Source organism: Rhinolophus ferrumequinum, chromosome 15, assembly GCF_004115265.2.
Source record: "Rhinolophus ferrumequinum isolate MPI-CBG mRhiFer1 chromosome 15, mRhiFer1_v1.p, whole genome shotgun sequence".
Taxonomy (NCBI): domain Eukaryota; kingdom Metazoa; phylum Chordata; class Mammalia; order Chiroptera; family Rhinolophidae; genus Rhinolophus; species Rhinolophus ferrumequinum.
In genome coordinates, this window is record NC_046298.1 from 20,823,018 (window position 1) to 20,850,466 (window position 27,449).

At 41.1% G+C, this 27,449-nt stretch overlaps 2 protein-coding genes and 1 non-coding gene across 12 annotated transcripts in view; 1 reads left to right on the top strand and 2 right to left on the bottom strand.

Moving 5' to 3' along the window:
- Positions 1 to 138, bottom strand: part of IST1 (IST1 factor associated with ESCRT-III) — a 31,751-nt gene extending 31,613 nt beyond the window's left edge. For 3 of the 4 annotated variants that reach the window (XM_033129083.1, XM_033129082.1, XM_033129081.1), the window contains exon 1: positions 1 to 138. The gene's annotated coding sequence lies outside the window, so the exon portion shown is untranslated. The other variant, XM_033129085.1, reaches the window with a different exon arrangement.
- ZNF821 (zinc finger protein 821) lies at positions 138 to 27,415 on the top strand. Of its 7 annotated transcripts, none has more exons than XM_033129078.1 (9): positions 138 to 266; positions 10,485 to 10,547; positions 11,885 to 11,972; positions 13,222 to 13,338; positions 19,827 to 19,952; positions 22,828 to 22,973; positions 23,601 to 23,705; positions 24,650 to 24,816; positions 25,648 to 27,415. In XM_033129078.1, exons 4-9 carry the CDS (start codon positions 13,299 to 13,301, stop codon positions 26,300 to 26,302), a joined length of 1,239 nt encoding a protein of 412 aa, XP_032984969.1. In that variant the 5' UTR covers positions 138 to 266; positions 10,485 to 10,547; positions 11,885 to 11,972; positions 13,222 to 13,298; the 3' UTR covers positions 26,303 to 27,415. The 7 variants fall into 7 exon arrangements, with proteins under 7 accessions (XP_032984969.1, XP_032984970.1, XP_032984968.1 ...); XM_033129077.1 differs by lacking the exon at positions 138 to 266 and adding an exon at positions 9,442 to 9,825 and having other exon boundaries at positions 11,855 to 11,972; XM_033129075.1 differs by lacking the exon at positions 138 to 266 and adding an exon at positions 9,442 to 9,825.
- On the bottom strand, positions 11,121 to 11,194 carry TRNAT-GGU (transfer RNA threonine (anticodon GGU)). Its single transcript has one exon. It is a non-coding gene; the product is annotated as a tRNA-Thr (tRNA).
- Positions 27,416 to 27,449: the final 34 nt, after the last annotated feature.

Here is a 27,449-nt window from a genome sequence, read left to right on the forward strand (position 1 = left end):
CTGACCGAATTCAAGCGTGAAAACCGCAGAAACTGACTTCAGAATCAAAGCCCAGCATCCAAAATGGCGGCTACCTCGGCCTCAGCACAGAAAACGCAGGCGGAGGGATCCACGGGGCCGAGCTAGCCATGCCCTTCTTCCCAAGGATTGGCTGTGCGCCCGCCGCTCCCGGAATTCCTTTTCCCGAGAGCTTCGAGGTTCTCTTGCTTCGCTCCCTTTGGAGTCAGACCGGCATGGGACTATTTCCCGCGGCGGAAGCACGGGTGGTGAGATATTCACGTCACACAGTGAGTCACCTGGTGGGGGCGCGTCCTGGGTTTCGCAGGTCTCGCCCTGGGCGCAGAGAGGCTGGCAGGAGACCCAGCTCCGCGCCCAGTACCTTGTTCGGGATTGTTCCAGTCCCTGGAAAAACCGGCTCCACTGCAGCCTTTCAAACATCTATAGTTACTCCCTGAGATTTGCTCCCTTTTCTCCCTCAGACTCCACTCGGCCTGGGGGCTTTCCGCCTGAGTCTTGGTTTCTTTCCTGGGGGGAAGGCGAAAGAGAGTGGCCGAGCAGGTTTCGACCCTACTCTGACAACTCACCTCTGTTTATCCGACTCTTTACTCGCCTCCCTTAGTCGCCCACCATCTCTCGATCTACTATGCCCTCTGGTTGGTACCCTTGCCCCACTTTTAAATCAAGTATGATTGCTCTTTCAACCAGAATTTCTACAGTCTGTATTATTTGATTCAGTAATATGTTACCTTAACACCACATTCTTTGGGATTTTACCTGATCGCTGTATTCAGAGGAAACTTTTTCATTTAGTTATATTTGTTTTTAACTTGAAAACCATTCTCTTGGCTTAGTGTTGGAAGGGGCTTCCTCGGCTCTTGGCTTCTGGAGGGAGGTAAGCCTGCCTCCTGCTGTAGAGGCTGCATCTACCGAGATCAAATTTGTAGTTCCCTAAATTGTGATGTGGTCATGCAACAAGGATGGAGATAAGAGTTACTATATGAGATTTATATGTTTTTAGAAATACTATGCCTTTGTAACACTTGCAGTATTTCTAAATGAAATCACATTCCAGAACCTGAAAATACACCATGTTTGGTTCCTTTAAAATGTGTGTGTTGGCGGGGCGGGGGCGGGGGGGGCGGGGGGAGTTGCAGTACATGGGTACATAAGTCTTATGCAATGAGAACAGGATAGCGGCATTTAAAATTTAAAAAGTAAGGTCAGGCTGCTCGAATTTACAGAGCCTTAGACACACAGCAACCAAATGTAATGTGTGTGGACCTTGTTTAGATACAGATTTAAACAAACCCAACTATAAAAGACATTTTTGAGACAAATGGGGAAATTCGATTATGCACCAGGTATTAGATTATACCATTCGACCAAATAATTGTTAAGTTTGTTAAGTATGAAAATAGTATTGAGATCTTACAAGAAAATGTCCTTTTAAAATTTTTAAAGAAATGCATAATTGTTGAACTGGGTGACAGTTATTTTTGTACTATTTTCTCTACCTTTAAGTATGTTCTAAAATGTCCATAGCCAATAATCAAAAGGTGTAAGCAACCCAACTGTACATCAATGGATGACTGGCTAAACAAATATGGTATGTACATACAATGGAATATTATTCTGCCTTAAAAAGGAAGGAAATTCTGACATATACAACATGGATGAATCTTGAAGACATTGTGGTAAGTGAAATAAATATAATAATTAGGACATACTGTATGATTCCACTTAGATACCTAGAGCAGTAAAATTTAGATAGATAGAAAGTAGAGTGGTGGTTGCCAGGGACTAAGAGGAAGGAGAGTGTTTAAATAATGAAACCCATCGTTTAATGGGTAGAGAATTTCAGTTGGGGAATATGAAAAATTCTGGAGATAGATGGTGGTGATGGTTGCACAACAATGTGAATATACTTAATGCCAGTGAACTGTACAAACAAAAATGGCTAAAATGGTAACTTTTATATTATGTATATTTCACCACAATAAAAAAAAATTCATAGAATTTTTAAATTAAGGCTATGTCGTGGGAAGATTAAACAAACAGTATATACACTAATCATTTAAATGCAAAATGTGGAATCTCTACAAGAAAACTGGCACTAGATTTTAAAAGACTAAAGAGATGTACCAAGTGAAATACATGAAACTATTGGATCCTGGTTAGAAAAAAAGTAGATATTTGGGGGAACAACTTGAGAAATTTGAATATGTACTGGATAGTAGATATTATGAAATTATTGTCAATTTTCACAGGTGTAATAGTTGCAATGTAGTTCATTCAGTAGGAAAGTGCCCTTATTCTTAGCATATGCATGCTGAACTTTATAGAAGTGAAAGATCATGGTGTCTGCAACTTACTTTCAAATAGTTCAGAAAACTGAAAGTGTGTGTGTTTGTGTGTGTGTGTGTGTGTGTGTGTGTGTACCAGACTATTACATATCTACAAGGGAAATGGTAGTTTTCCTCCAGGAACTACCAGACTAAGCCTATGTCCCAGCAATAAGTACATTCTGATTCAATTCCACATTTAATTTAAAAGCAGAATAAAAGGGACTGGATTTAATACATTTTGTTTTTTCAGAGTAGAAATATGTTTATTGTTTTTACTAATTTAAAATATGTATGTATGTAGGGTATAATAAAATGAAAGGCCTACATAACAATTTCCATGCCATTCTTAATTTTTTGCAATATATTATTCCAAATTTATATATATATGTATATATACAGAGGGTGCCAAAAATATGTATACACATTTTAAGAAAGGAAAAAAACTGTATTAAAATTACGCTGATGGTAACCACTTTGAGCACCTCCTGTAATCGCAGAAGTCAAACGTGACCTATATCACAATTTTAAGTTTTTTTAATATGTATATTTAAAATTTAAGACTAATAGAATAATAATATGCACTCTGTTCAGTAAAACTACTTTTTATACTTTATATATTCTGCGTATCTTTTTATGTCAATACATATAGATCCATATCATCTTTGACAATGGAAGCAGGTATGCCATTATTAAGCCAAACCTTATTGATATTTAGGTTGATTTCAGTAATGTTCTGTAAAGTGCTGTAGTGAATATCCTTCTAAGAATATCTGTGCATACTTTCAGATTATGTCTTAAGGACAGATTTCTGTAAGTGGTGTTGCTAGGTCAGAGGGTATATATATTAAAAATCTGACACCCATGTATGGGTTGAATTGCATATCCCCCCAAAAAATTCATATGTTCAAGTTCTAACCCCCAGTATCTCAGAATGTGACCTTATTTGGAAATAGGGTCTTTATAGAGGTGATCATATTAAAATGAGGTTATCAGGGTAGGCCCTAATCCAATATGATTTATGTCTTTCTAGAGAGGTAAAATTTGTAGACAGACACACACACAGGGAGAACACCATGTGAAGATGAAGGCAGATATCAGGGTGAAGCATCTACAAGCCAAGAAACGCCAAAGATTGCCAGCTAACCACCGGAAGTTAGGTAGGAGGCCTGGAACAGATTCCTTCTCAAAGCCCTATCCTGTAAATGGTATGCTCATGATAGTCTTTTGCCCTTATGGTACAGATAATTTTTAAAAAATAAAAATTTTAAAGTAATACATAAACATGGCAAAACACACACACACACACACACACACACACACAGCTGAAAAAGATGTACAATGAATACTAAGTCTCCTTCTTCTGACCCTATCTTTCAGTCCCCCACTCTAGAAATAAATAACCATTGTTACCAGATTCTTGTGCCTTTGAGCAAGTTAATCTCTGTGCCTTAGTTTCCTTACGTGTAAAATGGGAATAATATCAACTACCTTCATAAAGTTGTCATGAAGATCAAATTTGTTAATTATGAAAAGCTCTTAGAACAGTGTCTAACAGAAAACATTTAATGCTATCGAACTTCTCCTAGTAATATAAAACCATTCTTCCCACATATAAAACAATATATATACATATACATATGCTTTTTTTTAAACACATAGTAGCATATTATACATATTATACTATAATTTGTACAGTACTATAACTTGCTTTAAGATATATGTCTTAGAGATTGTTCCACATCAGTAGTTATCAATAATTCACATTCTTTTAAAGAGCTGCATAATATTCCATAGTATATGTGTACCATAATTTTTAAGCACTGCTCTTTTGATCAGCATTAGGTTATTTCCAATATTTTGCCTCTATAAATAATGCTACAATGACTAGATATTTGCCTGCATGGATTGTATTATACTTATTGGGTAAATTCCCAGAAGCAGAAGAACTGGGTCAAAGGGTAGGTATATTTTTAATGTTAACAGATAATTCCAAATTACCCTTCAAAGAGGAAGTATCAATTTACACCACCACCACCAATGTGTGAGAATTTCTATTTCCCCATACCCTCAGTAGCACAGTGTATTTAGATAATGTTTGGAATCCTTGGCATTATTGCAAGTTTGTTCAAACAATGACAGTGAAGATGAGTGAAAAAGTGCCATTAAACCCATGTCTTGCTAAAAATGACATGATTCATTTAGAAAAGTTGCTTCCTACTCTACAGTGGCTTGGATTCAGCAATCACCTGTGTCTTGCCCTTTCTAATTATTTAGATCCTATAATAAATACATCAATATGAATTGTACCACAACCAGCCAGTTATTCAAAATATTATCTCTGTTCCTAGCTAAACAGACCAGTTTTATTCAGATGCAAAACATAATCCAAAAAACAAAAACTGACTCACCCTGTTTCACTTGAAAATCCTGTTTTACTGCTTGGAAAGTAACACATAACATTTCTTTGGTTAGTTAACCAGTAACTCTTTTTTGTGTAAATGATTATAACTAGTGGCTGAAATTAAAACCTGATGTAGAGCTTGAACCCAACAGAATAAGAGTCCGTAACACACCTGCAGGCCAAAATCAGTCAGGCCTGTTTTTGTACAGCCTCTCCAGCTAAGAGTGGTTTTTACATTGTTAGTGGGTTGTAAAAAAAGGGGGAGAGAAGGGAATATGTGACAAAACCCTATGTTGCCCATGAAGCCTAACATATTTACTATAGTACTACACATTGTGTAAGAGAAAAAAGAAAGATGATGGGCACAGAGTAACTTGCCTTTTATTTTTAAGTACTGATATTTAGGAAGGGAAAAGTTTCAGAAAGCTTTTAGGCTAAAGAATATAAAATGAAATAGGAACCACTCTGGACATCTACCTAAGACCTAGGAAAAACATCAAGAACATTTTTAGAGTATTTACGGAATGATACTTCAGAGAACTTATTGGTATCACTAATTAGGGCTGTATACAAATATTAACTATCTCTGTGGCATTTTGCAATTTGCAAGGTACTTACAATCACATTACCTCAATCTGAGGCTCACAACATCCCTATGAAGCAGCTGTAGGTCAGAAATAATTGTTAGTTATTATAGAAGGGAAGTGAAGCTTAGAGCTGTAGAGTGACCAGTCCAAGGTCAACAGTTTAAGTGCCAGGATCAAATCTTGAACCCAGATCTTGAGACTTGACATCATACACATAATAATTTGCATCCTGGTTTTACCTTCAATTCATATATATTGAGTTTATCAAAAAATGAAAAGAAAAATGCATTAAATCACAGTTATTACTCTGATTTGGATTCATATATAAGATTAAAAGAGTTCTCAAAGCAAATTGTTTCCGTGACACTGATCATCGTTGTAATCATCTTAGAAAACTTAATATTTCCTTAAATGAATTCAAAGGAATGAAAATTTATAATTTTAGATTCTAAATATAAATTCAAAAGTTTAAACTATCTCCTTAAAATATGAGACTCTGATCAAGACTATGATACTGGCATAAAGATAGACATATAGGTAAATGGAATTGAATTGGAAGTCCAGAAATAAACCCCATACATATATGGTCAATTGATTTTCAACAAGAAGAACAAGACAATTCAATGGGGGAAAGAATAGACTGTTTAACAAACAGTGCTGGGAAAACTAGATAACCACATGCAAAAGAATAAGGTTGTATCTCACTGCCTCACATCTCTATAAACATTAACTCAAAACAAATTAAAGATTTACAGGTCAGAACTAAAACTATAAAACTCTTAGAAGAGAACGGGTGTAAATCTTCATGAATGTGGACTAGGAAATGAGTCCTAAATCACAAGCAACTAAAGAAAAAACATAAATTGGATTTCATATAAATAAAAAACTTTGGTGCTTCAAAGGACTCCTATCAAGAAAGTGAAAAAAAAATAAATAAATAAAGTGAAAGACAGCCTACAGAATGGAAAATTTTGCAAACATATCCTATAGGGTCTACTATCCAGAATATTAAAAAAACAACAACTCTTACAAAAATATAAAAAGGCAACCCAATTTTAAAATGGGTGAAGATTTGTATAGACATTCTCTAACTGGTCAATAAAAAGCACATGAGCAGATATTCAACGTCCATAGTCATTACAGAAATGCAAATCAAAACCACAATGAGATATCACTTCATATCCACTACCATGGCTATGATGAAGAAGACAGACAATAACAGGTGTAGTCCAGGATGTGGAGAAATTGGACCCCTCGTATATTGCTGATAGGAATATAAAATGATGCAGGCACTTTGGGAAACAGTTTGGCAGTTGCTTAAAAAGTTAAACATAGAGTTACTATGTGGCCCAACAATTCCACTCCTAGTTATGTACCTGAGAGAATTGAGAATGTATTCACACAAAAATTGTACACAAATGTTCACAGCAACATTATTCAGAATAGCCAAAAAGTGGAAACAATACAAATATCCATCAACTTATGAATGGAAGTAAAATGTGGTACTGCATATTTATACAATGCAATACTACTATTTGGCCATAAAAAAGGAATTAAATACTGACACATACTAAAACATGGATGATCCTTAAAAACATTGTTAAGTGAAAGGAACCAGACACAAAAGGCCTCATACTGGATGATTCCATTTATGTGAGATGTCCAAAACAGGCAAATCCATAGAAACAGAAAGTAGTTTAGTGGTAGCCAGGGGGTCAGGGGAGGAAAAATGGGGTGTGACTGCTAATGGGGGTGGGGTTTCTTTTTGGGGTGATGAAAACATTTTGAAATTAGATACTGGTGATGTGCACAACCTAGCAAATATACTAAAAACCACTGAATAGCACACTTTAAAGGGGTGAATTTCATGGTATGTGAATTATATCTTAAATAAAAATTTTAATGAAGTTCTTCAAATTCTCCCACCAATACTGCTGTAATGTAAAACTTTAATAAAGTCATTGTAGGAGCCAATAAATATAAAACAGATTAGGAAGATATTTAAAGGGAAAGTTAATACAGTTGAAGTCGCAAAATAATAGCATAACTATGTAAGTGGATTGGGAAAATAAAAAATGAAGCTGGAAAAAAATCCATAATAAATTACTCTGCATCTAGATACAGAACAAGTTTAGGTAAAAGCAGAGGAAAAATAAACTAATTTCTTATTTTATAATTTTCCCTTATTTCATTATAACCCTGAATCACAACACCTCAGAGACATTTCTAGGGCACAGGAAGATTATAAGAATAGCATTATTAAGATCCCATTTTATTTGCCACTCAGAGATGGAACAAGTTGCTCAACTTTACATAGTAATTTAATGATGGGCCAAGAAATTTCACTGGAGGCTTTCTCCTAATGCTTTACCTGCTAGCAACTTTCATTTTGAAAATGTCAACTGTGCCAGCTTTAAAGTGACATAATGAAGTATTTGTATCCCTCAGTCTACACTCATTAAGAATTACTGTTAAAGTCTCAGAGACATAGAGGAAAAACTGAGGCTTGCTAGATGGGGGTGGGGATAAGGGGGAAGGTGAGGGGATGAGAAAGCACAATCGGTAACCACAAGATTGCCACGGGAATACAAAAGTCAATTTGGGGAATATAATCAATAATGTTGTAAATATTTTGTAGGGTATCCGATGGATACTTGTCTTATTAGGGAGACCACTTCAGGGATGATGTAGGAAAAGAAAAAGAATTACTGTTAAGTATAAAAGCCAATGTTTTTTCCAGTTTGCATTCTTAAACGAAACTTTCTAAAAACTTTCTGGTTGGATGAGAATATTCAATTTTTGGCTACCTAGGAATTAAAATTTTAAATGAAATGAAAATGTTTCCTTAACTGAAGTTAAAGAATAATAATTCGTACCTAAATATTCCTGCTACAATGAATGAATGAATGAATGAGCTATTTACCATAGAATTGTGAAGGACCAAGATCCTTCAATACAGCCATTCTCTCACATCAAACACAAGATGCAGACAGTGATATGATCTCATTGGAGATTTATGGGAAGGACATTTTTCAAGAGCACTTTAGGCAAATACCAGGACTTGTTGCTTTATAAGCAAGGGTCACCATCCTCATTAGCTCTGCCTTTGTGGGGTCAGTAATATGCAAGTAAAGAATATTTGCATAATGCTTTCATATGTTCATTTTACTTAATTTAACACAATCTTATGAGAGTAGAGACTAGGAATTATTATATTATTATCCATTTTAGGAAGCAGAGGTTCAGAATAGGGAAGTGACTTGCTCAAAGTCACTAGGCTCATCAGTGACAGAGCTGGGTAGGACTCAAAGCTTTTAGTACCAGATCTTTTAGTACCAGATTCCATCTTCTTAACACCGTATTCCCTTCTTCTCCAAGTAAGCTATGTCAGAGGTAGGCTTAGGCCTTCTACAAGAAGAAAGAATAAGAAGCAAAGTAGTTCGGAACTAGAAGAGACGATGACGGGGAAGGAGGTTTAATTAGGAAGTGAGTCTAACCACTGTCAATTGCCCCAAATGCACCTTAAGTAGCAATAGTGCCACAAGTTACCCTGCTCTAAATTAATCCTATGCTTCTATGGTAGGTCTACAGCTAGTTATTTTATTGGTTGAGAATCATGTTGGAGACTTACTTAAATATCTAAAGAAACAGAAAACTAAAGATTTTTCTTCTCCGAGGTTCAGACCTGAATCTAGCCCCCCTACAAACGTTCGTGGTCCCTAGGTCTCGGTCACATTAAATGCTTTGGGAGTCGAAGAAATGTGAAGTGTGGGGCAACGAAGGGAAGAGGGTTTCGGTTGGCGGAGGGTGAGACTAAGTCAGGTCGGACTAAGGAGAGGGGAGCATGCGGTGGAGCTGTGGTTGGGGGATGTGGGTTTTGTGGCTGAACTCGAAGGTGGGGTAGGAAACCAGGATCAGGGCTGACAGTGAGGGTGGAGTTTACAGGTCCAGGAGGAGTTAGAGGAGCTGAGGGGCTGACAACGCTAGAGAAAGACCAAGGAGAGTGGGAGGCTGGGTGGTCCGTGGGGCGCTGGATGAAGGCGAGTCCCCTTTCGAACGTCTGGGATTGGATGCTCCCTTAAGTCCCGCCTCCCGGGACCCCTCTCCCCTCAAGCCCCTCCCACAACACCGAGCGCGCGCCTGGGGAGCGGCTAGGGGGACCAGGCTGGAGAAGGAGGGAGGGAGAGAGGAGAGGCTCGTGCACGCGCCTCACTCGCTGCGGGTGCGCGAACAGCGCGCACCCGCCGCCCGCGTCGCCATCTTTTCCCCCTCCGTCTGTCTGTCTGCCGTTGGCTTTGTCCGTCTGCAGCTCTGCCCTTCGGCTCCCCGCCAGCAGCTCGGCCCGCAGCCGCCCTCCGCCTGCCGGGGGCCAGTCCCGGAGAGCCCCGGCCTGGCCGACCCAAGCTGCGGCCGGGGGCCCATTGTCCGGCGGTCCGTCTGTCCGGAGGCGGGGCCCAGGGACCCGGAGCGCGGCGGAGCGCCGAGGCGCGGGGTAAAAAGACTCCCGACTCCTTCCCTCCGGGGCCAGGCTGAGGATGCAGGGGCTCCTCACCTCCCTCCGGGTCGCCGGCTGTCGGTCCTTTTGTCTGTCTGTGTCTGGGGAGGGGGGTAGGTGCTCGTTCTGGCCTGGGGGGGCGGGGGCAGCCCAAGCTCCGACCCACCCCCTGCCCCGCGTCCCCGAGACGAGGCCGGACCCGGCTGGCTCCCTGCCGGCTGTTCCTCTTTCAGTCCCTCTGCCACGGTAGGGGTGTCCGCGCAGCCGTCCTCCCCGCGTGGGCCCAGGTCGGGTTGGCCAAGAACAGCCAGGACGGCCCCGGCGTCTGACAGGCTGGGGAGGAGCTGGGGGAGGGGGAGGATGGGCGTGGGAGTGCAGACCCGGGTATCAGTCCGGCGTCGCCGTCTCGCAGAAAGGCTTCTAAATTTAGATTTCGGAGAAGACTGTGTTGTCTGAGGGTTTGTCTGAGCCGCCTCGGAAGACCCCTGGCTCTCGTCTGTGATAATTCCCGGGAATCTACCTGAGCTCATGCTTGAAGAAGCCAGAGGGACCATCTCGGCTGATTATACACACACTCCAGACCAAAGAGAAGTGGGAACAGGGTGAACAGCGAGGCGACTACGTGACCAGCTTTCTTGTCCTCTCCTTTTTGGCAGATACAAATCACTGGGATTCAGGCGAGTTTACTTTGCTCCGTGGGAACCGCACGAGAGCTGGAGGTGGGAGTGCACCCTCTTTTCTTAAAGCTTGGATTTCACCAGTTTTTTCCTTGCTTAAAGTCTGTGGTGTGTGCTGGAAGCTGCAACCCAACACCTGTGGGAGAGCAGGGACAGTGTTAAGGGGAGACGTTGGCCCCCCTCCCAAGGACTCTTAACCTCATTCTAAAGACAGACAAAGCTGCCTTCCCTTTAAAATAGAATCCCTTGTAGACCCGAATCTCAACATTTACCTTTCTTTCCATCGCGGTTTTCTTCCAGATGGTGATGTTCAGGCAGCTATCCGTTTACATTATTGTGTTGGTTTCAAATTCAGGCTTGGGAACTAAGGCAGTGTTCATAGTAAAACTGAATGAGTAATCTTTCAGGCAATATGTCTATGGATTTTATTAGCTTGTAATGCTTACCAAACAGTTGTCTAACCCCTGAGATCTTGTGTGTGGTCAAGAATGTACTTCCAGTGCCATTTATTTATTTATTTACTTATTTATTTTCTTATTTTTCTTATTTGTTTTCGAGAGTCCACGACCCCACAGGCTTGCTTTTTTTTTTTTTTAAGGAGGGCGCAGCTCACAGTGGCCCATGCGGGGATCGAACCAGCAACCTTGGTGCTACCAGCACCAGGCTCTAACCAACTGAGCTAACGGGCCACCCCAGGCTTTCTTTTTTTGAGGGAGGGAGTGTATTTGCTTATTTTCTCCTTAATCCTTCAGGTGTGAAGTCCCATTGGGTACCATCTGGTCAGTGCCCCATTTGGCCACTAGGAGGATTATGAGATGTAGTGGACAGTGCTGATTTAAATATGCAGATACTCATCTGTTTCCGACTTGTAGTATAGAGCTGTTAGTATAGAACTGTTGCCTCACCAAGATGATTTGAATAGAGCCTGTCTCAAATTATTTGGCTTTCCTTCAGAAGGATCTTTATTACCTTTATCTCACAGTTTGAATTTCTGAGCTTGATGGGGAGAAAATTGAAAGATTAGTTAAGATTTCGTATTTTCCTTATACAATAGAGAGGTGTAGCTCTGCAAATTTTAGAAAAAATGAAAGATAACCTGCATTTCATTCAGCTTCCTACTTTGTGATTCCACAGACTTACAGGAAAAGTGTCTATTATCCAAAGTGGACTATTCATTCACTGCTTCCATTAATAAAATAACTACTTGATTAGAAAGAAATGATCTACATAAATAAAACTTAGAATAGAGAACACACACCATTAGCATTAATGCTCAGCATACTTCCCTCCAAATAGTTAAAATTGATTTTTATGTATATTTGGAGATTTTTTTTTTTTTTTAATTAAAGGTCTGAAAAAGAACTGTGTTTGATATGCAGATATGATAGAAGACTGCCTGAAAGCTGCTTCCTTTGCCACTTCCTGTGGAGGCCTGTCTTTGCCATTTGCGGTTTCTTTCTTCTTTTGGTAAGGGGAGGCAGGATCTGATTACAGGTCTGAGTTCCTTTCTAGCTACATAGAGGAGTTAGTTGGCATAACAGGAGGTGAGTCTTCACTAACTGAATTGCAAAGTATAGCTAGTAGTAGCCTCTCATGTCTCTTAAAGCAATAAACTACAATTTTATATTTGCTTATTCAGTGTGAGTACAATTTGGGAAGGCAGGAACTGAAAGAAAACTTAAGAGGGTGACTAGATCCCTCTTGTCTTTGGTAGGAAAAAGAATCCGTCTCTTTTTAGTTTGTATCTGTTTATTCACTCTTATCTTTCAAAGAAAATGTCACAGCTTCCAATACTAATTCATTTCAGACTCTCTAACAACACTTACTGCTGGGAAAGACTGTCTTATAACTAATCAGAAACCTCCAGGCTTAAGTATCTCTTCCCTCCTATTTCAGGGAAGCAGGTGCATGTCTCTGCAGCACTTCTCATTTGGGGAGCTTTTCTCTTTGTTTCTCCCACTGATACCTTTGTGACATAGAGGCTGGACTGAGAAGAGGCACTAAAGTTATTAACTTTGACCACCACTGCAGAGCCTGTGAGCAGGGCCAGGTTGGTGTTTCACACTGGAGTGCTGAATTAGTACTCAACAATGTGGATGGCATCAGGCTCTTCTGGTGAGAGCCCATCTTCAACACTGGAAGTCTGATTTGCTTTAGTGCCCTGTATTTCCTGTGGTTTCATTTACAGATGCTTAAAAGTTTTGGAGACGTTTCCTTTCTCATAGGGATGTGATGCCTTTGTCACCTCCTGGTGAGATAACTTAACTTCTTGAAAAACATCTGGGGCTCCCCATTGGTGCAGATTGCTGGGTTTGACTTCCCGCAGGCATGTGAGCTGCCACCCTGTTTAGCTTCCTTTGCTTCCTTTTATAATTCACTGGGGTTATCCCTTTGAGCCCGCTGTACTACTAACTCTGGTTGCCTGAGTTGTTTGCTTCCTTTTCTATCTTGTGACCTTGATCATGATTGCTTAACAGTACTCTGGATTCAGCAGATAGATTTAGAGTGAAATTCTCTAAATCCTCTAAAGGAGTCCCTTCTTAAACTTCTTGGGACCTTTTATATTGTGCTAGAGGTTTATTAATTTCTTTAATTAGTTCAATTATTTATAACTGGTTTTATATACTTAAGAACTATTTTTAAAAGTCTTTAAATGTTAATTTTGTGTAATATCTGAGCAAAATGACATGTGCTACCAATATCCTTTTTATTATAGGTCAGCACCCTGCAAGGAGGTAGTAACATATCCAGTCGTGAAACTGGGAAAGGCCAGAGCTCCTGAATCAGGGAAACATGTCCCGTCGGAAACAGACAAATCCAAATAAAGTTCACTGTGAGTATTGGGGCTTTGTCTTCTGGAATCTGGGAACATTGAGGGTTGGAATGGAAAAGTAATCTGAATTTAGGTGAGAGGCTCACACTAATTTGTGAAGAAAAAAGGGTTAAAAGTGTTGAACGTGATGGATTTAAAGTGTGTCTGGTTGCTGAAGAAGGTGGTCGAAACCTGTCTTTACGAGTAAGTGTATTTAGTTCATCCTTATATTAACAAACATTTATAGGATATCTACTCCGTGCAAAGCCATATGTTAGATGCCTGGGCTGTAAAACAATATAAGGATATATAAGACTGTAATGTAGCCACAGATACACACACACACACACACACAGTATATACTAAGTGCCAAATAGGGATGCTACAGACGGTGTGTACTACAGAAGTTAAGGGGAGGGAGAGAGGTCCATGGACTGAGGTAACAAGGGAATGCTTGATGGGATAGGCCCTGGACCATGAATTTGAACTGGGTCCTAGAAGGTAGAAACTGGATTTTTTTTTTAAAAAAGGAAAATATAAAATCAGATAGGGAAAACTATGTGAGCAAAGACACAAGGGGGAATACTTATGATATGTTCAGGGGACAAGGAGACTTGGGATGAAGCAGAACTGTCATTTGTCCAGAAGTCAGAGACATGAGGTTGGAAGTATTTGACTCTATATTGTAGAGGCTTGAAGGCCAGGACAAGTTCAAACTTCATTGTGTAGACTGGAAGGAGTTACTGAAGGTTTTTAACCAGGGAGAGTGGAGTGACATTTAGAAGGCAGTGTTTTGGGACTATATGGCATTGTGAAGGATGGATCACAAAGGGGAGAGACTGGTAACAGGAAGACCAGGTATGTACTATTGCGTTGTTATTTCTCTACAGTTTTGTATGTATGTTTTATTTCAGTACTTGGATTGTAAACTTCTAGAGGGCAGAGACCATATCTCATATATACCTATTTCCTGCTCTCACTCTCTGTACTTCTAGCACTGCTCAGAGAGGGTGTTCAAGTACCTTAAAGTACCTTATTAAATTATCAGAACTATGTCTATGTAGATTTGAGATAACTAACTGGTTCCCATGATCTGGGGAGATAAGCATCTTACCCAAGTATTTACAAAAGAGACAAATAGCTCCCTATTATTATGGAAGACTGACTAAATAAAGTACAGCAACATTTGAAGAGAATTCAGAGGTAACATAGGAGAGATTTTTTTAAAGGGAAAAAAATCCTACATTTGCAAGGAGAGATTAGACAGGAGTTAAGATAAGAGGACTAAAATTTATTAAAAACATACTACCTGCCAGGTACTATGTACCTTATCTTATTGGCTAATTTCAAGAATAGGAGAGAAAACAGTAGGAACAGAGGAATTAAGAGGACTTAACAAGATAATGGGGTGAGGGTAGCAAACCTCCACATACAATTAATTCTTTGAGTCCTGGAACAATTTTATAAGACAGAACAAGTTGGATGCTTCTAGGAGTGTATTCTGGAATAGGTGGATGTGGAAGTCTGTTTAATATAAAGGTGAGTGGTTTAGGAAGGATTTAGAAATTCCTGCAAAAACAGTAAAATTTAGTGGGCCTGAATGTAATGCTTGTCAAGAGAGAGAAAATGAAGTATCTCTAGCACAATCTAACACAACGGTTTAGGAGGATTGTCTTCTCTCTGGTCGAAGGTGAGTACTGACTGATAAACACAGATGTGACCCCAAGAAGGCAGAGCACAAAAGGTACTCTTAGTAGAGATAATGAGTTCACAAATAAGGCAGTCATAGGAGTTGGGCGTTTGCCTATAAAAGCCACCTGTCCAAAGAGACTGGTTAGATTTGAGGAAAGTAACTGGGGAGATGATGGCGTGATTGTGGTAAGGCCAGGGGGGCCAGAAAAAGCTTGTGTGGCTTATGCCTGTGTCCACATATCATATATGCATCAGCTGCATTTCCTCCCACTACAGTCAGTCAAACCCAGGATGAGCTGGCATTAGAGTTGGAAAACAGATGGACAAATAGGCCACGGAGAGGGGAGAACATCACACATCCACAACTGCAGAAATGCAATTCCCAGAGCAAGTGAACATTGTGTTGTGGTGGAGTAGGTGGGACTTTGCAGCTCCTGTGGTGGTGACCATGCAGAGAGCTGTGAATAGAAATGTTCAGCTGCAGCTCGTAAGCAGACCCCCAGGGAGGGGCTGTTTTCAGTGATGCATTTGGGCAGGGAACTGGGAAGGCTTCTCAGGTGATGGACTAAGCTTGACCAAAGAAGAAAAGACACTGAGCTTTGCTGGTCTCTGAGGACCTTCTATTTATTTACTGTTTGGGGACTGAAGCTGATCCTGCCTCTTTTGAAAGGTTTTCTCATTGCCCGTGACAATAATGGAAAGTAGAAATAGGTAATTTCAGTCTTCTCACCACTTGAGTCTCCTATCCTCTTGCAGTGAAATGGAACCAGTCAAATGTATTGAATTTAATGCTGCTCATCTATTTAAAGTAAATGGAATGGACTCAAGGTCTGGGAGGCAGGAAAGTCTGCAGAAGCTTTGCTTAAATATCAAAGCCAGTCGGCACTTGAGCAGAATAATGGCTGAGCTCCATTAGATCTGCCTTCTGGGAAGAAGAAGATTGTGTGGCATGAAGCTCAAAGCCTGCCTAAAAGAATATATTAAGAATCCCACTGCGGTAGCCTGGCAGCATTCATTCTATCCACTTTAGAAGCCAATGGGCAGGCTATTCTGACATTTACTTGGCTTTCCTCAGGACTGTCTCTGTATCTAAATTACCGTCATGATCTCTCCTTTCCCCAGAAATATCCAGGCAGACTCTTGTGTTTTATCCAGTTCATTAATAGACTTGACGAGAGCTTTTGGAATAAAAGCCCAGAATTGTTAGTCACAGAGAAACTGCCGATGGGCTGAAATCTGTTAGACCTTCTTCCCACCCTATTGCTTCAACTCATCCGTTTTGAGTACAAGTTTTTGTCAGCTCTTTCTAGAGAGGTTGAAAATAGAGTGCCTTTCACACTCATTTGGTATGTTTACATCAAGCTAACCACTAAGAAAAGGAAAACTTTTTTCTTAAGAGTTTTTGTTTTCAGATTGCAGAGCACATACGAGATTAAAAACTTTCAACTTCAATTAAAAGCTTTCAGCTTTTACAGAGAAGTAGGAAAAAAAGCCTTTAAAGTCCCTTTTCTTCTAAAAAGTACAACTTGCTTTATCTTCATTCATTCTGTCAGCGTCCTTGTGAGGTAAATGGTTATGTTCCCAAATGTGATAGCACTTTACAGAGACTGTCAACTAGAAATGGAATCCTAAGCCCCTCACTCTCTTCTTTTTTTTTTTTTAATTTGACATGTGCTCTGTTAGAATATGTTTCAGCTGCTACACTTTATTTCAGTCAGCCATAAATTGCATTTATTTAACTGCACTAAGGACTCAAGAAAGAGAATTGTAAAATCTTTGCCATTCTAATAACTTTCATCTCAGGCTTCTCATCTGTTCTACAAACTTGCTTGCATGGCCTTGTTTTTCTCTGGTCTGAAAAACCTTAGCCAAGTCAAACAGTATTTTGATTTCATAAGAGAGTAAGGAGATGTAGCACCTTGCTTTCTACTATGATGCTTAGATGATTCGTTCTCAACTATTAATAGACAAATAAATACCCATGTTAAATAAGATGGTTGCCCTACATTTATATCTAGAGACCAGAGGATATTTTTAACCTACTCCAACAGTCTCAAGGTAGAAGGAAATAATAATTCTACATTATACAAGCAGGCAATTGTATAACACTTCCTAATCACTAGTATCTCTGTGGATCACATTATGTTTACGTTAATGTGACATACTTTTAGCAAGTATTACTACCCTCTTATGAAAGGATAATTTCGGACAGCCAGATTTTAGGGATTAGGTAAATAATGACTATCGGAAGGTCATTCACATATCTTGTCCTATGAGATCTGCCAAAATCAGACTTTTTTTTTTTTTAATGGTTTTTATATAGTTTGCTTTGGTTGTTTAAAATAGGAATAGCCCTGAGGAATACAGTTTACCTTAGCCTTTTTCTCAAATCAGGAATAGAATAAAATATAAGAGCACAGCTTTTCTCTCTAAACTGCCAAAAAGGAATGACAGAATTAATATATCCCAACTGTCCTAGGTGAGATTGCCTAGGTGAGCAAAAGTTCTAGATAGGGAAGTTGTATGGAACAGACCCTTCTCTGTTTAATCAATAGACAAAAATAAATTTTGAGCTCCAGTTGATGGAGACTAAACTGAATTACTAGCTAATATTGAAAAGTACGTATCTTTTTAGATGCCCTTTTACTAATCCAATAGTGAGTTCCTATTATGAAGTGGGGGGAAGTGTATGTTCTTAGTATTCTATAAACCTAGCAGATTTCTGGCCACGTTTCTTTAGAGATGAGCAGTATCACTGATGAGAATGATCTGACCGGTATTAACTACATGCTGGTATATAACTTGTTTTCCTTAGTGCCATATCTGCCCACAGCCACCAGGTCCAAAAACATGCAGCTACTCAGAAGAATTCAGTAACTATTCCAGTTGGTCATGGTCTTGTTACCGTGAAACCAACATGGAGAAATTAAATATTTTACTTCTGCAAAGAAAGGAGATACTATAACACAGAATTCACTTTTTGCTTTCCCTACTAGTAATGTGTATCCAGGGTATCATCTTGAGTATTATAAAAATGGACTTAAAGCAGCTTATTTTTCCTTTAGTTGGAGGGCGCTGTGTCTGGAAGTATATTTGAACACTAACCACGTCTATTCCCACTCACAGTATCAGTCAGATACTGATAATACTAGTCAGATAGCTATAATACTAGTCACTCTAACCCTGGGCATGGTAACATCACATAGTATTGGGACCATCAAAATGATGCTTCCTTTGGTTATATACTGGCCCTGGGAAGATTATTTTGATATTTGGATTGTGTTTATCATTTTCTTAATGATTTGAAGATAATAGTAACACTAGGATCAGAGCCATTCTTTTCACAGAGACAGCGTTTGTTTTCAGTAAAACCACTCTGATGAACCACTTAACCTTCTGCTTACATCTCTACTGGAAAGCAGTTTAAAAATATGGATATAAGAGTTGGGCAGACCTGGGTTTGAATATTTACTTCCACTATAGACCTTGTAAAATTTGAGTAGTAATACCTACCACATAGAATTTTGCAAAGAATTAAGGTAAGGTAACAACTACAAAGTACTTAACATAAGAGTCTGGAACTAGAAAGTGCCAAATACTAGCTATTATTAGTGTTCAGCACTTAGCATATAGTAAATGCTCAATGAATATTTGCTGAACGTACAGCCTTTCACATGAAGCCTACTTCACATCCGTTCTTTCATTGCCTGAAGACTAGTGCCGGTCAACTGACCAGTTCATTTCTCCTACATCATTGTTTCCTGCCTTGGAACCTGAGCCTGTTTACTTCCCTTTCTCTCTGCAGTAAGAAAGCGCTATTGGTCTATTGTCAAACATTTCACTAGGGCTTTTTATTATTCTCTCTTGGTGGCTGGAGAATGGGGACTGTAGTTTCCACTCTGACTGAGATCATGGAAACCTGGAGAAACCCAATTCTCTTTTCTCCTTATGCCTGGCCTCTTGGAAATAAAAGAGCCTTTAAATGTTAACTCTTCAGTAACCACACAGATCCTAGGCAGAGTTCATCAGAAGTAAATGCATAATCGAGGGGTCCAGGGCTTTTTGATACTCCATACTAAAAAAAAAAAAAAAAAAAACATAGACCATATTGGATCATTAGACCAATACCAGATGAGATATTTGTTGCACATTAGATGGCATGTTTCAAGAAGTTTGTTCCTCAGCAGAAATGAGTTCATATTTTATCTGTTCTCCTTTGAATCCATTATTCAACTAGTTGTTGATTTTCTCACGGCTAATCCTGATAGACATTAGAAAGGGAGTCAAGGAAGAACTTCCAGAACATGTCTTAAAAGGAGAGTGGATGAAAGATGGGATTAGATACTGTTACTTAGCTGGATTATTTGAAGCACTTGTTTGTAATCAGAGATAGACACTGAGTCAGGGCATAATGCTAGAACCTTAAGATTCAAAGATTGTGCCCATATTTGTTGCCCTATCTTCATCCTACCCCTTTGCCTCTTCTTACCTCTACCTCCCCAATCCTGATGGAAGGTTGTAAATGGAATTGAGATTCTGAAGCTAAATTTGTACAGTAGCATTTGATCACCTTTCGAAAAGGAGTCAAGGAGGATTTAAGGGAAGCAAATGATGCTTTCTAGAGCAGCTGGCTTATTTCCCAGGAAGAGTAGCTGTACCCAGAAACTGTTGTTGGCAACAAGCTGACTTAGAGATGAATGACTCCACTACACGGTACCTGCCTGACTCCTACCTTTGAAGGTCTGACTTTCCAACCCACTTGCCTAGGGATGTGCTGCCCAGCTGGTGGCCTGACTATTTTTCCTTTTGACCACCAGGGGATCAAGTATTTGCTGGGCTAGAAGAGCAAGCCCGCCAGGCGATGATGAAAACTGATTTTCCTGGAGACCTTGGCAGTCAGCGACAAGCTATCCAACAACTAAGAGATCAGGACTCCAGTAGCAGTGAGTTCTGCACCTTCTGGTAATGACTCAGGGCAATGGGAGAAGAATTGTCAGAGTGTGTGTGCTCTGGGGATTGTGCATGGGGTTGGGAGGAAGACATGAAGGAGGAGAGGTGTGGGTCTTCAGTGTTCCTTCCCAGAGGTGTTCTAAGGTGTATGGGCATGTGCTTATCCAGAGAACAGGTTTGGCATTTTGAGTTTTGTTTGTTTTTAACTCAGGGACTGCAGTACTTGGCACAGTGCCATACACAGATATGTTTCTGATTGTGATAGATAGGGGCATAAGAATAATTAGTGCCCAAGCAGCCCCGGGGTTAGGTCAAATGAAAGAAAAAACATCTGTTCCCCTGGATCTATTTATTCATAACTAATAAAATGGAAGAGTGGCATTAATGAAACTTTTGCTCAAGGGCCTAGTTTTTTTTTTTTTTTTTTTTTTAGCATTTTTTTTTTTTTCCAAAGAAATCCATGCAAAGAGAGAGAAAGAGAGAGAGCGAGAGAGAGCGAAAAAGAGAGAGAAGGGGGGGGAGAGGGAGAGAGAGAGAGAAAGAGAGAGAGAAGGGCCTAGTTTTAATGTCATACAAGAGGATTTGCATACTAGTGAGATTATACATCATATAAAATGCTAACATCGAGGTCTTTCCTTCCCACACCACGTCCTAAGTAGATCCCTGTGGTTAGGAGATGGGAAAGACAATGGCGGGTAACCAGCTGAGCCTTGTGGTCATCTGTTCCATGACCTGTCTGAATAAATACACTTTGAGATATAGTATTTTTTAGGATGATTTCCACACTTTATTAATCTCATGCATCTGATATTGGTTATTATTAGTGTTAATTCAGGGTGGCATTTCAGATTCTTCTCTACATTTGGGGTTGAGGAAGAAGGAGAGTTCTGCAACCTTCTAAGAACTTCAGTTTTCCCTCAAACTAATAATTTAGCAACAAAAACAATAATTTACCAGTTAATTGCTCAGGTAGAGAAATATGAACCCAAATATTTCTATAAAACTTGGAGTCACCGGTTTGAGTAACAGATAGGAATGACAATATCTGTAAAAAGTCAAATAAGTTTCCATTCTGGAAAAGATACATCATTCCTCTAGGTGGCAAACTAATTTATTTACTTTTTAAAATTTTTTTATTGGGGAATATTGGGGAACAGTGTGTTTTTTTCCAGAACCCATCAGCTCCAAGTCAAGTCGTTTTCAGTCTAGTTGTGGAAGGCGCAGCTCACTGGCCCATGTGGGAATCGAATCAGTGACACTGGTGTTAAGAGCATTGCGCTCTAACCAACTGAGCCAACCGACCGCCCCCACACTTATTTATTGTTTTTAATCTTTCTAGTAGAGAGATATATTTGGATTTTTTTATAGATTATAAAAATGAGTTTGATATAATGTTGTCTTAGACTAATCTTACAAGTATTCCAGATCTAATCTGTGCCAATCCTTCATTACTGAGAGGGATTCAAACTAAAGCGTTGGGCTGTGAGATAAGTCATATATACCATATCAAATCCAGTACACGAACCAAGTGGAGTATCTACCAGAGACACAGCTAACTACTAGCAGATAATTTGCTTAGATTTTCTTAGGAAGAAGGGGAATGTAATCAGTTTTGCCCAGATACTGGTGGATTTAGAAATTATGGAAGGGATTGTAGAGAGAAGACAAGAAGCACCGTTAGCTGGCAAGCTGAGTCTCAGTGCTGATGCAGGAAGGATGGGTGGAACTCTACCCTGTATTTCTGTGTGGCTTACAGTCAGGCCCAAGGGTCCAGGTGCGGTTGGGATGGGGTTGGAGTCTGACAACTTCCCTAGGCTTGGCTTCCTACTGTGATCTTCAAGGTACTAGCACTTTATTTTTCTTTTAGAAAAGAACTACCTTTGTTACCGTGGGTTAATTTCTTTCTTTTTTAATCATTTCCCCCCCACACCATTTTATAACTAATAGGGTAGAAAATCAGTTTACACAAACCCTGCAGATCCCCCAGTCACAGGCAGACCTCCCCACAGCCACATCCTGCCCCCTAAAACACTGAATTCTTACTTTCGTCACAATAAATTATATTTCATCCTAAAGTAAGGAATGACTTGTTCCCTCTACTTAATGCATTCAGTCATCCATCAGATAATCCAAAGAACCAACAGAAACAATGGACTAATTTAGCTAAAATGCTAAGTTACTAGCAGAATAATAAGTACGCAGTGAGTCAAATGCCACTGCAAACTACTGGAGGTTGGCTGATGTGCTAATTTTTCCATTGTACTGAACAGCCCTTTCCCTATAAAGTGACATCATTTTCACCTAATTGACTACAGCCTATTTTATTGATTAGAGGAAAGAAAAACTTATTGGTGTCTCTTTAAGTGTGCCCTTTAAGTGGGGTTTGTTGGGAGAGAACAGATTAGTGGGGCTCAGAACAGAACAGTATGTGATACCATGGAGAAATGGTGCAGGGGCTGATGGAGAAAAGGAGTTAATGAAATCAGTGAGCAGGCTTGGTAAGTCAGAGGTGGTATGCTGTGGGAATGAGCATGGTGTGAGGTATATGGGAGGTGTGATTTGAAGTGTGAGATACTTGAGAACTATGTGTAAGAAGTTATTATTTTTATGATAATGTACAGGGCCCAATAACCATTTTCCAATGCAGTTTTGCCTCACATTTTCTCTATAGTGTATATAAACAACAGCTATATCTGGCTTCCACTTACTGTGATTTGTACCCAACTAAGCACTGATACAAATTGTTATGGAAACTGTTATGGAAGATCTGAAAATGTTTTCCATTATGGCTGCAAAGTCTAGGGTGGAAAGCAACTCAAGATGTATTTATGCAAAAATTAGAACAACTGACCAGTTTGTGTGTTTCAGGTGACAGTGAGGGTGATGAAGAGGAGACCACACAAGATGAAGTCTCTTCCCACACATCAGAGGAAGATGGAGGAGTGGTCAAAGTGGAAAAAGAGTTAGAAAATGCAGAACAGCCCATTGGTGGGAACGAAGTGGTAGAGCATGAGGCAAGTGACAAATGGCTCCTGAGTCCGGGAACATCCTTACCCTTCTACTTGGCCCTGATGCCTCTCATCCACATATAATAGCACCAGTTACCCAAACCTCAGACACACAAGTCTCATCACACTCAGCTGTCCTTTTCCACCCACATATCACTATACCCATGTACAGCTCTCTTTCCTAAAACTCCCATTTCTTTCCAGACAGAATGTCTACCTTTGCAAAACTATTGGTTGACTTCCTCAGGTGTACTCTTGAATATGCTTGCAAATTTAAGTCAAAGTATTACCTGAGGTGCCATCTTCTCATTAAATTGTTTCCTGAAGATTCCTGCAAGAAGCGGGCAGGGGAAAGCTAATCCTCTCTACAGTTTACTTTAGGGGTAAAAAATAGACATGCTCTCTCTGTGGCAATCCTTTGTCCTCATTGCAGGAAGCCGTGGAGAAAATGTACATGGGTGCAAATTTAATTCCCTTTCACCATTAGTTTTTCCTTTGGTCTGTATGGAAACCTAAGAATAATATGTGATATCAGATTGTGTTCCTTATAATAGGATACCCTGTTAAAAGTAGTAGGGACAGGGAAGAGACTGGTCAGCAGTCTTAATTAATTGCCCACTTACTGAATTGCAGATCCCAGAGAATTTGAATTCGGACCCCTTACTTGGACTCTGCCAGTGTCCCCTCTGCCAACTAGACTGTGGGAGTCGGGAGCAGCTGATTGCTCACGTGTACCAGGTATGGCGTGGGGAGGTGCGGGCTCTGGAACACGAGCGCCAGCAGCTTGCTTAGCCTTTGTCTGCAGCTCCCAGAGGAACTTTGGGTTGTTGCTCTCATTGACTCCACTCCAATCCTTAGAACATTTTGGAGAATAAGTGGGCTATGTTGGGTAAATTAAGTTCTGGGGTTCCCAGGCAGACATACTATGAAAATTATCATTTTTAAAAAATTATTTAATGCATATTTTAAATAGTGGAATAAAAACTGACACCTGTTAATAATGAGGGCTCTGTTTTAAAGAAACAAAAATGAGTTAACAGAAATGTTTCAGAAATACTGGAAAAAGTTAGTATAAAGAAGGGGGTCAGAATAAGACAAACTTTTGTGTTCTTTTTTTCCCTGATCCAGTCGCAGAGCATCTGTCTTATGAGCTATATTGAAAAGGTATCAGCACACGTGGCAACCTGGGTTTTACCATACCATAAAGATAGGAGAAGACTGTTTTTAAAAGATTGAGGGGAAGGCAGGACACTTAAATCCCTTACAGATACCAGTCTTCCTAGCCAGCTTCTAGACTGGCCTTTGTCGCTCCCTCCGCCTGCACTTAGACCTGCACAGAGTGAGCGAGCAGTCAGAGAAATTATCCCAAGTGTGAATTCTTCTCAGGCTGTGAAGATGGCCCTGGCTCTGGAGCCCCATTGTTCCTCAGTTCAGCCACGTGTCCCAGAATGTCATCAGAACTCAAAGTTATGACATGTGAGCAGTGGTCTGAATGGCCTGGCCCTTCTGACGGCCTGTAATAGAAGAGACTTTTAATTTTCTAGGCGCTAAATGGGGAGAATAGTTGCAAGTCCCTTGTTCTGAGACTAAGGAAAGGGGAAGTTTCCCAGAAAGTTGTTCTAAGTGAGTGTAGATTGTCTTGGAGGTGGCAGGAGTTGACGGATGAAGACTCTGTTTTACAGCACACTGCTGCAGTGGTGAGCGCCAAGAGCTACATGTGTCCTGTCTGTGGCAGGGCCCTTAGCTCCCCAGGGTCACTGGGTCGCCACCTCCTCATCCACTCAGAGGACCAGAGGTCTAACTGTGCTGTGTGTGGAGCCCGTTTCACCAGCCATGCCACATTTAACAGGTTAGCCGGGTACCTAACCCTCTGGGTATGGGGGGTTCTGCTTTCCTAGGTCGAAGTAAAGGCTAGAGATAGGTTAATGCAAAGGCTACTGATTCTTGACTCTTTGGAAATATTAGGTTGGTGCAAAAGTAATTGCTGTTTTTGCAATTATTTTTAACCTTTTAAACTAATTACTTTTGGACCAACCTCATACAAACAATGAGGCCAGGAAATGTGTCTGTTCCATTAGATATCCCCAAAAGGAAATGAATTCCCATTTCTTTCCCCTATCAGAATAATATTTTCATCTAGAAAGAGATGTGGGGAAGTCCAAGAACATTCGTAATAAAGCGTGGGGAAAGTTAAAGGGTGCTGAGAGGATCCCCGGGAGAGGAACTGTGTGAATTGTGTCGTACGTAGTCCTAGTTGCAGAGTTGGCCAGGGGAGCTGGTTGAGCCAGTGGAATATACCTCCCCTGAAGGCAGCCTCTACCTCAAGGAGGAGCCTCCTGCCACAGCAGGACTGCCCTGCACAGCTCCTACCAAAGACCATCATTCCGGCTTGAATGAAAACTGCACGTTGTAAGGGCCCATCTGATTTCTAGTGGCTTGTTGTGGCCGTTAGCTCAGTCTCTTAACTCCAGGTGGGCTTTAAGACTTGGTAGACACCCTAGCCCAAAGAAGAAGAAGGTGGGGGGTGGGGGTGGGGGGCGGACGTCTCCCAAGCACTCAAACTGACCCCTAGTGGTGATCTTGGAGCAACTGGCCTGGTAGGACAAGTCAGTCAGGACTGGGTGGATATCTGAGCCTTGCTATAAGGTGACACTAACCATCAGAAATTTTTGCTTTCCAGCGAGAAACTTCCTGAAGTACTTAATATGGAATCCCTACCCCCAGCCCACAGTGAGGGCCCCTCCAGTGCTGAGGGGAAGGACATTGCCTTTAGTCCTCCAGTGTACCCGGCTGGAATTCTGCTTGTATGCAACAACTGTGCTGCCTACCGGAAGCTACTGGAAGCTCAGACCCCCAGCGTACGCAAGTGGGCCCTCCGTCGACAAAACGAGCCTTTGGAAGTACGGCTGCAGCGGCTGGAACGAGAGCGCACGGCCAAGAAGAGCCGGCGGGACAATGAGACCCCCGAGGAGCGGGAGGTAAGGCGCATGAGGGACCGCGAGGCCAAGCGCTTGCAGCGCATGCAGGAGACAGATGAGCAGCGCGCTCGCCGGTTGCAGCGGGATCGGGAGGCCATGAGGCTCAAGAGGGCCAACGAAACCCCGGAGAAGCGGCAGGCCCGGCTCATCCGGGAGCGGGAGGCGAAGCGGCTCAAGAGGAGGCTGGAGAAAATGGACATGATGTTGCGAGCTCAGTTTGGCCAGGACCCTTCTGCCATGGCAGCCTTAGCAGCTGAAATGAACTTCTTCCAGCTCCCTGTGAGTGGGGTGGAGTTGGACAGCCAGCTCCTGGGCAAGATGGCCTTTGAAGAACAGAACAGCAGCTCTCTGCACTGAACCACATTGACCCACCTTCTGCCCTCCCGCTCACCTACCCACCCAAGTCCACAGCGATCAGGCTGCAGCCACCCACAGGGCCTTGTCCTTGCTGCCCGAGGCAGGCCCAGGTTTGTTGCAGGTGGACCTGGGCACCTCTTGCATGTGGAAGCGGGATGATGGGGTCAGGCGGGACCCAGCTCAAGGCAGTTCTAGACAAGGGAGCAGGCACTCCGGAGAACTGGACTCCCCAGCCCACTGCTGCAGGGCATGCTAGGACTTTGGGGCTCCAGTGGAGCCCACGGAGCTGTTGAGGGCAAATAAATTAATTTTATCTTTACTGGCCCTTTTCTGCTTTTCTCTCAATTTCATTCTTGCAAATAAAGTGATCTAGGAGAGACCTGGGTGGAAGTTTCCAGGCAGTGGCTTTGGCGTTGTCCTTTCCTGAGAGAGAATGCTCCTCACCTTAGGGTCTCCAAGCAAAGATCCCTTACTTGGGCCTTTACAATTGAGGTGTAACTCTGACTTTAACAACCAGATGTCGACTTTGCCAGGGCCCACTCCCACAACTAACGAAGGTAATCCACAGGTCCAAGGGCTATTGAAACCTAGCTTACCTTTTCCAGACTCAAAAGTAGATGCCTTTCCTCGTAACTGGCATTTTCTAAAGAGGATGCAGTATTTAGACTAGGTGCTGGCTACTTTTCCAAGCCAAATTCAGTTTGTCAGACTTCTAAAATTCAGACAGCTGCACTTAGGAGTATGTTCCTAGAAATAGCTGCAATATTAAGGTCATAGCACCAAGAAACTCATGTTTGGGAAAAGAGGTAAATCCATCTTTTTATTTCTTCTCCAGAGCCAAGGTAGGATAATCCAGCTTTAAAGTGATACGGGAGCTAAAGTCAACAGTGGTCACGGCTACAGCAAAATGACTCCTCTGGCAGTTTGGATGGCTGCCAAACCATGGAGGAGACGAGAGCTGAGATCATTTCTAAAAAGCTTCTGTGATGGTACAGAACAAGCACAGAACTTTCCTTATCCTGCACCAAAGGTTGTGTACAGTTTAGATAATTATAGGTCCTGAAGTCCAGAAGGAAGTGCCCTAGTTAAGTTGTAGCCAGAAAAATAACTATGCCAGGAATGTGGACCTCTTCCGATATCATAACAA

Excerpts from the sequence above, each read along its gene's own strand:
- ZNF821 (XM_033129078.1), top strand. The coding sequence starts at position 13,299 with ATGTCCCGTCGGAAACAGACAAATCCAAATAAAGTTCACT. Across the intron at positions 19,953-22,827 it reads AGATCAGGACTCCAGTAGCA|GTGACAGTGAGGGTGATGAA; the intron begins GTGAGTTCTGCA and ends TGTGTGTTTCAG. Across the intron at positions 22,974-23,600 it reads ACGAAGTGGTAGAGCATGAG|ATCCCAGAGAATTTGAATTC; the intron begins GCAAGTGACAAA and ends ACTGAATTGCAG.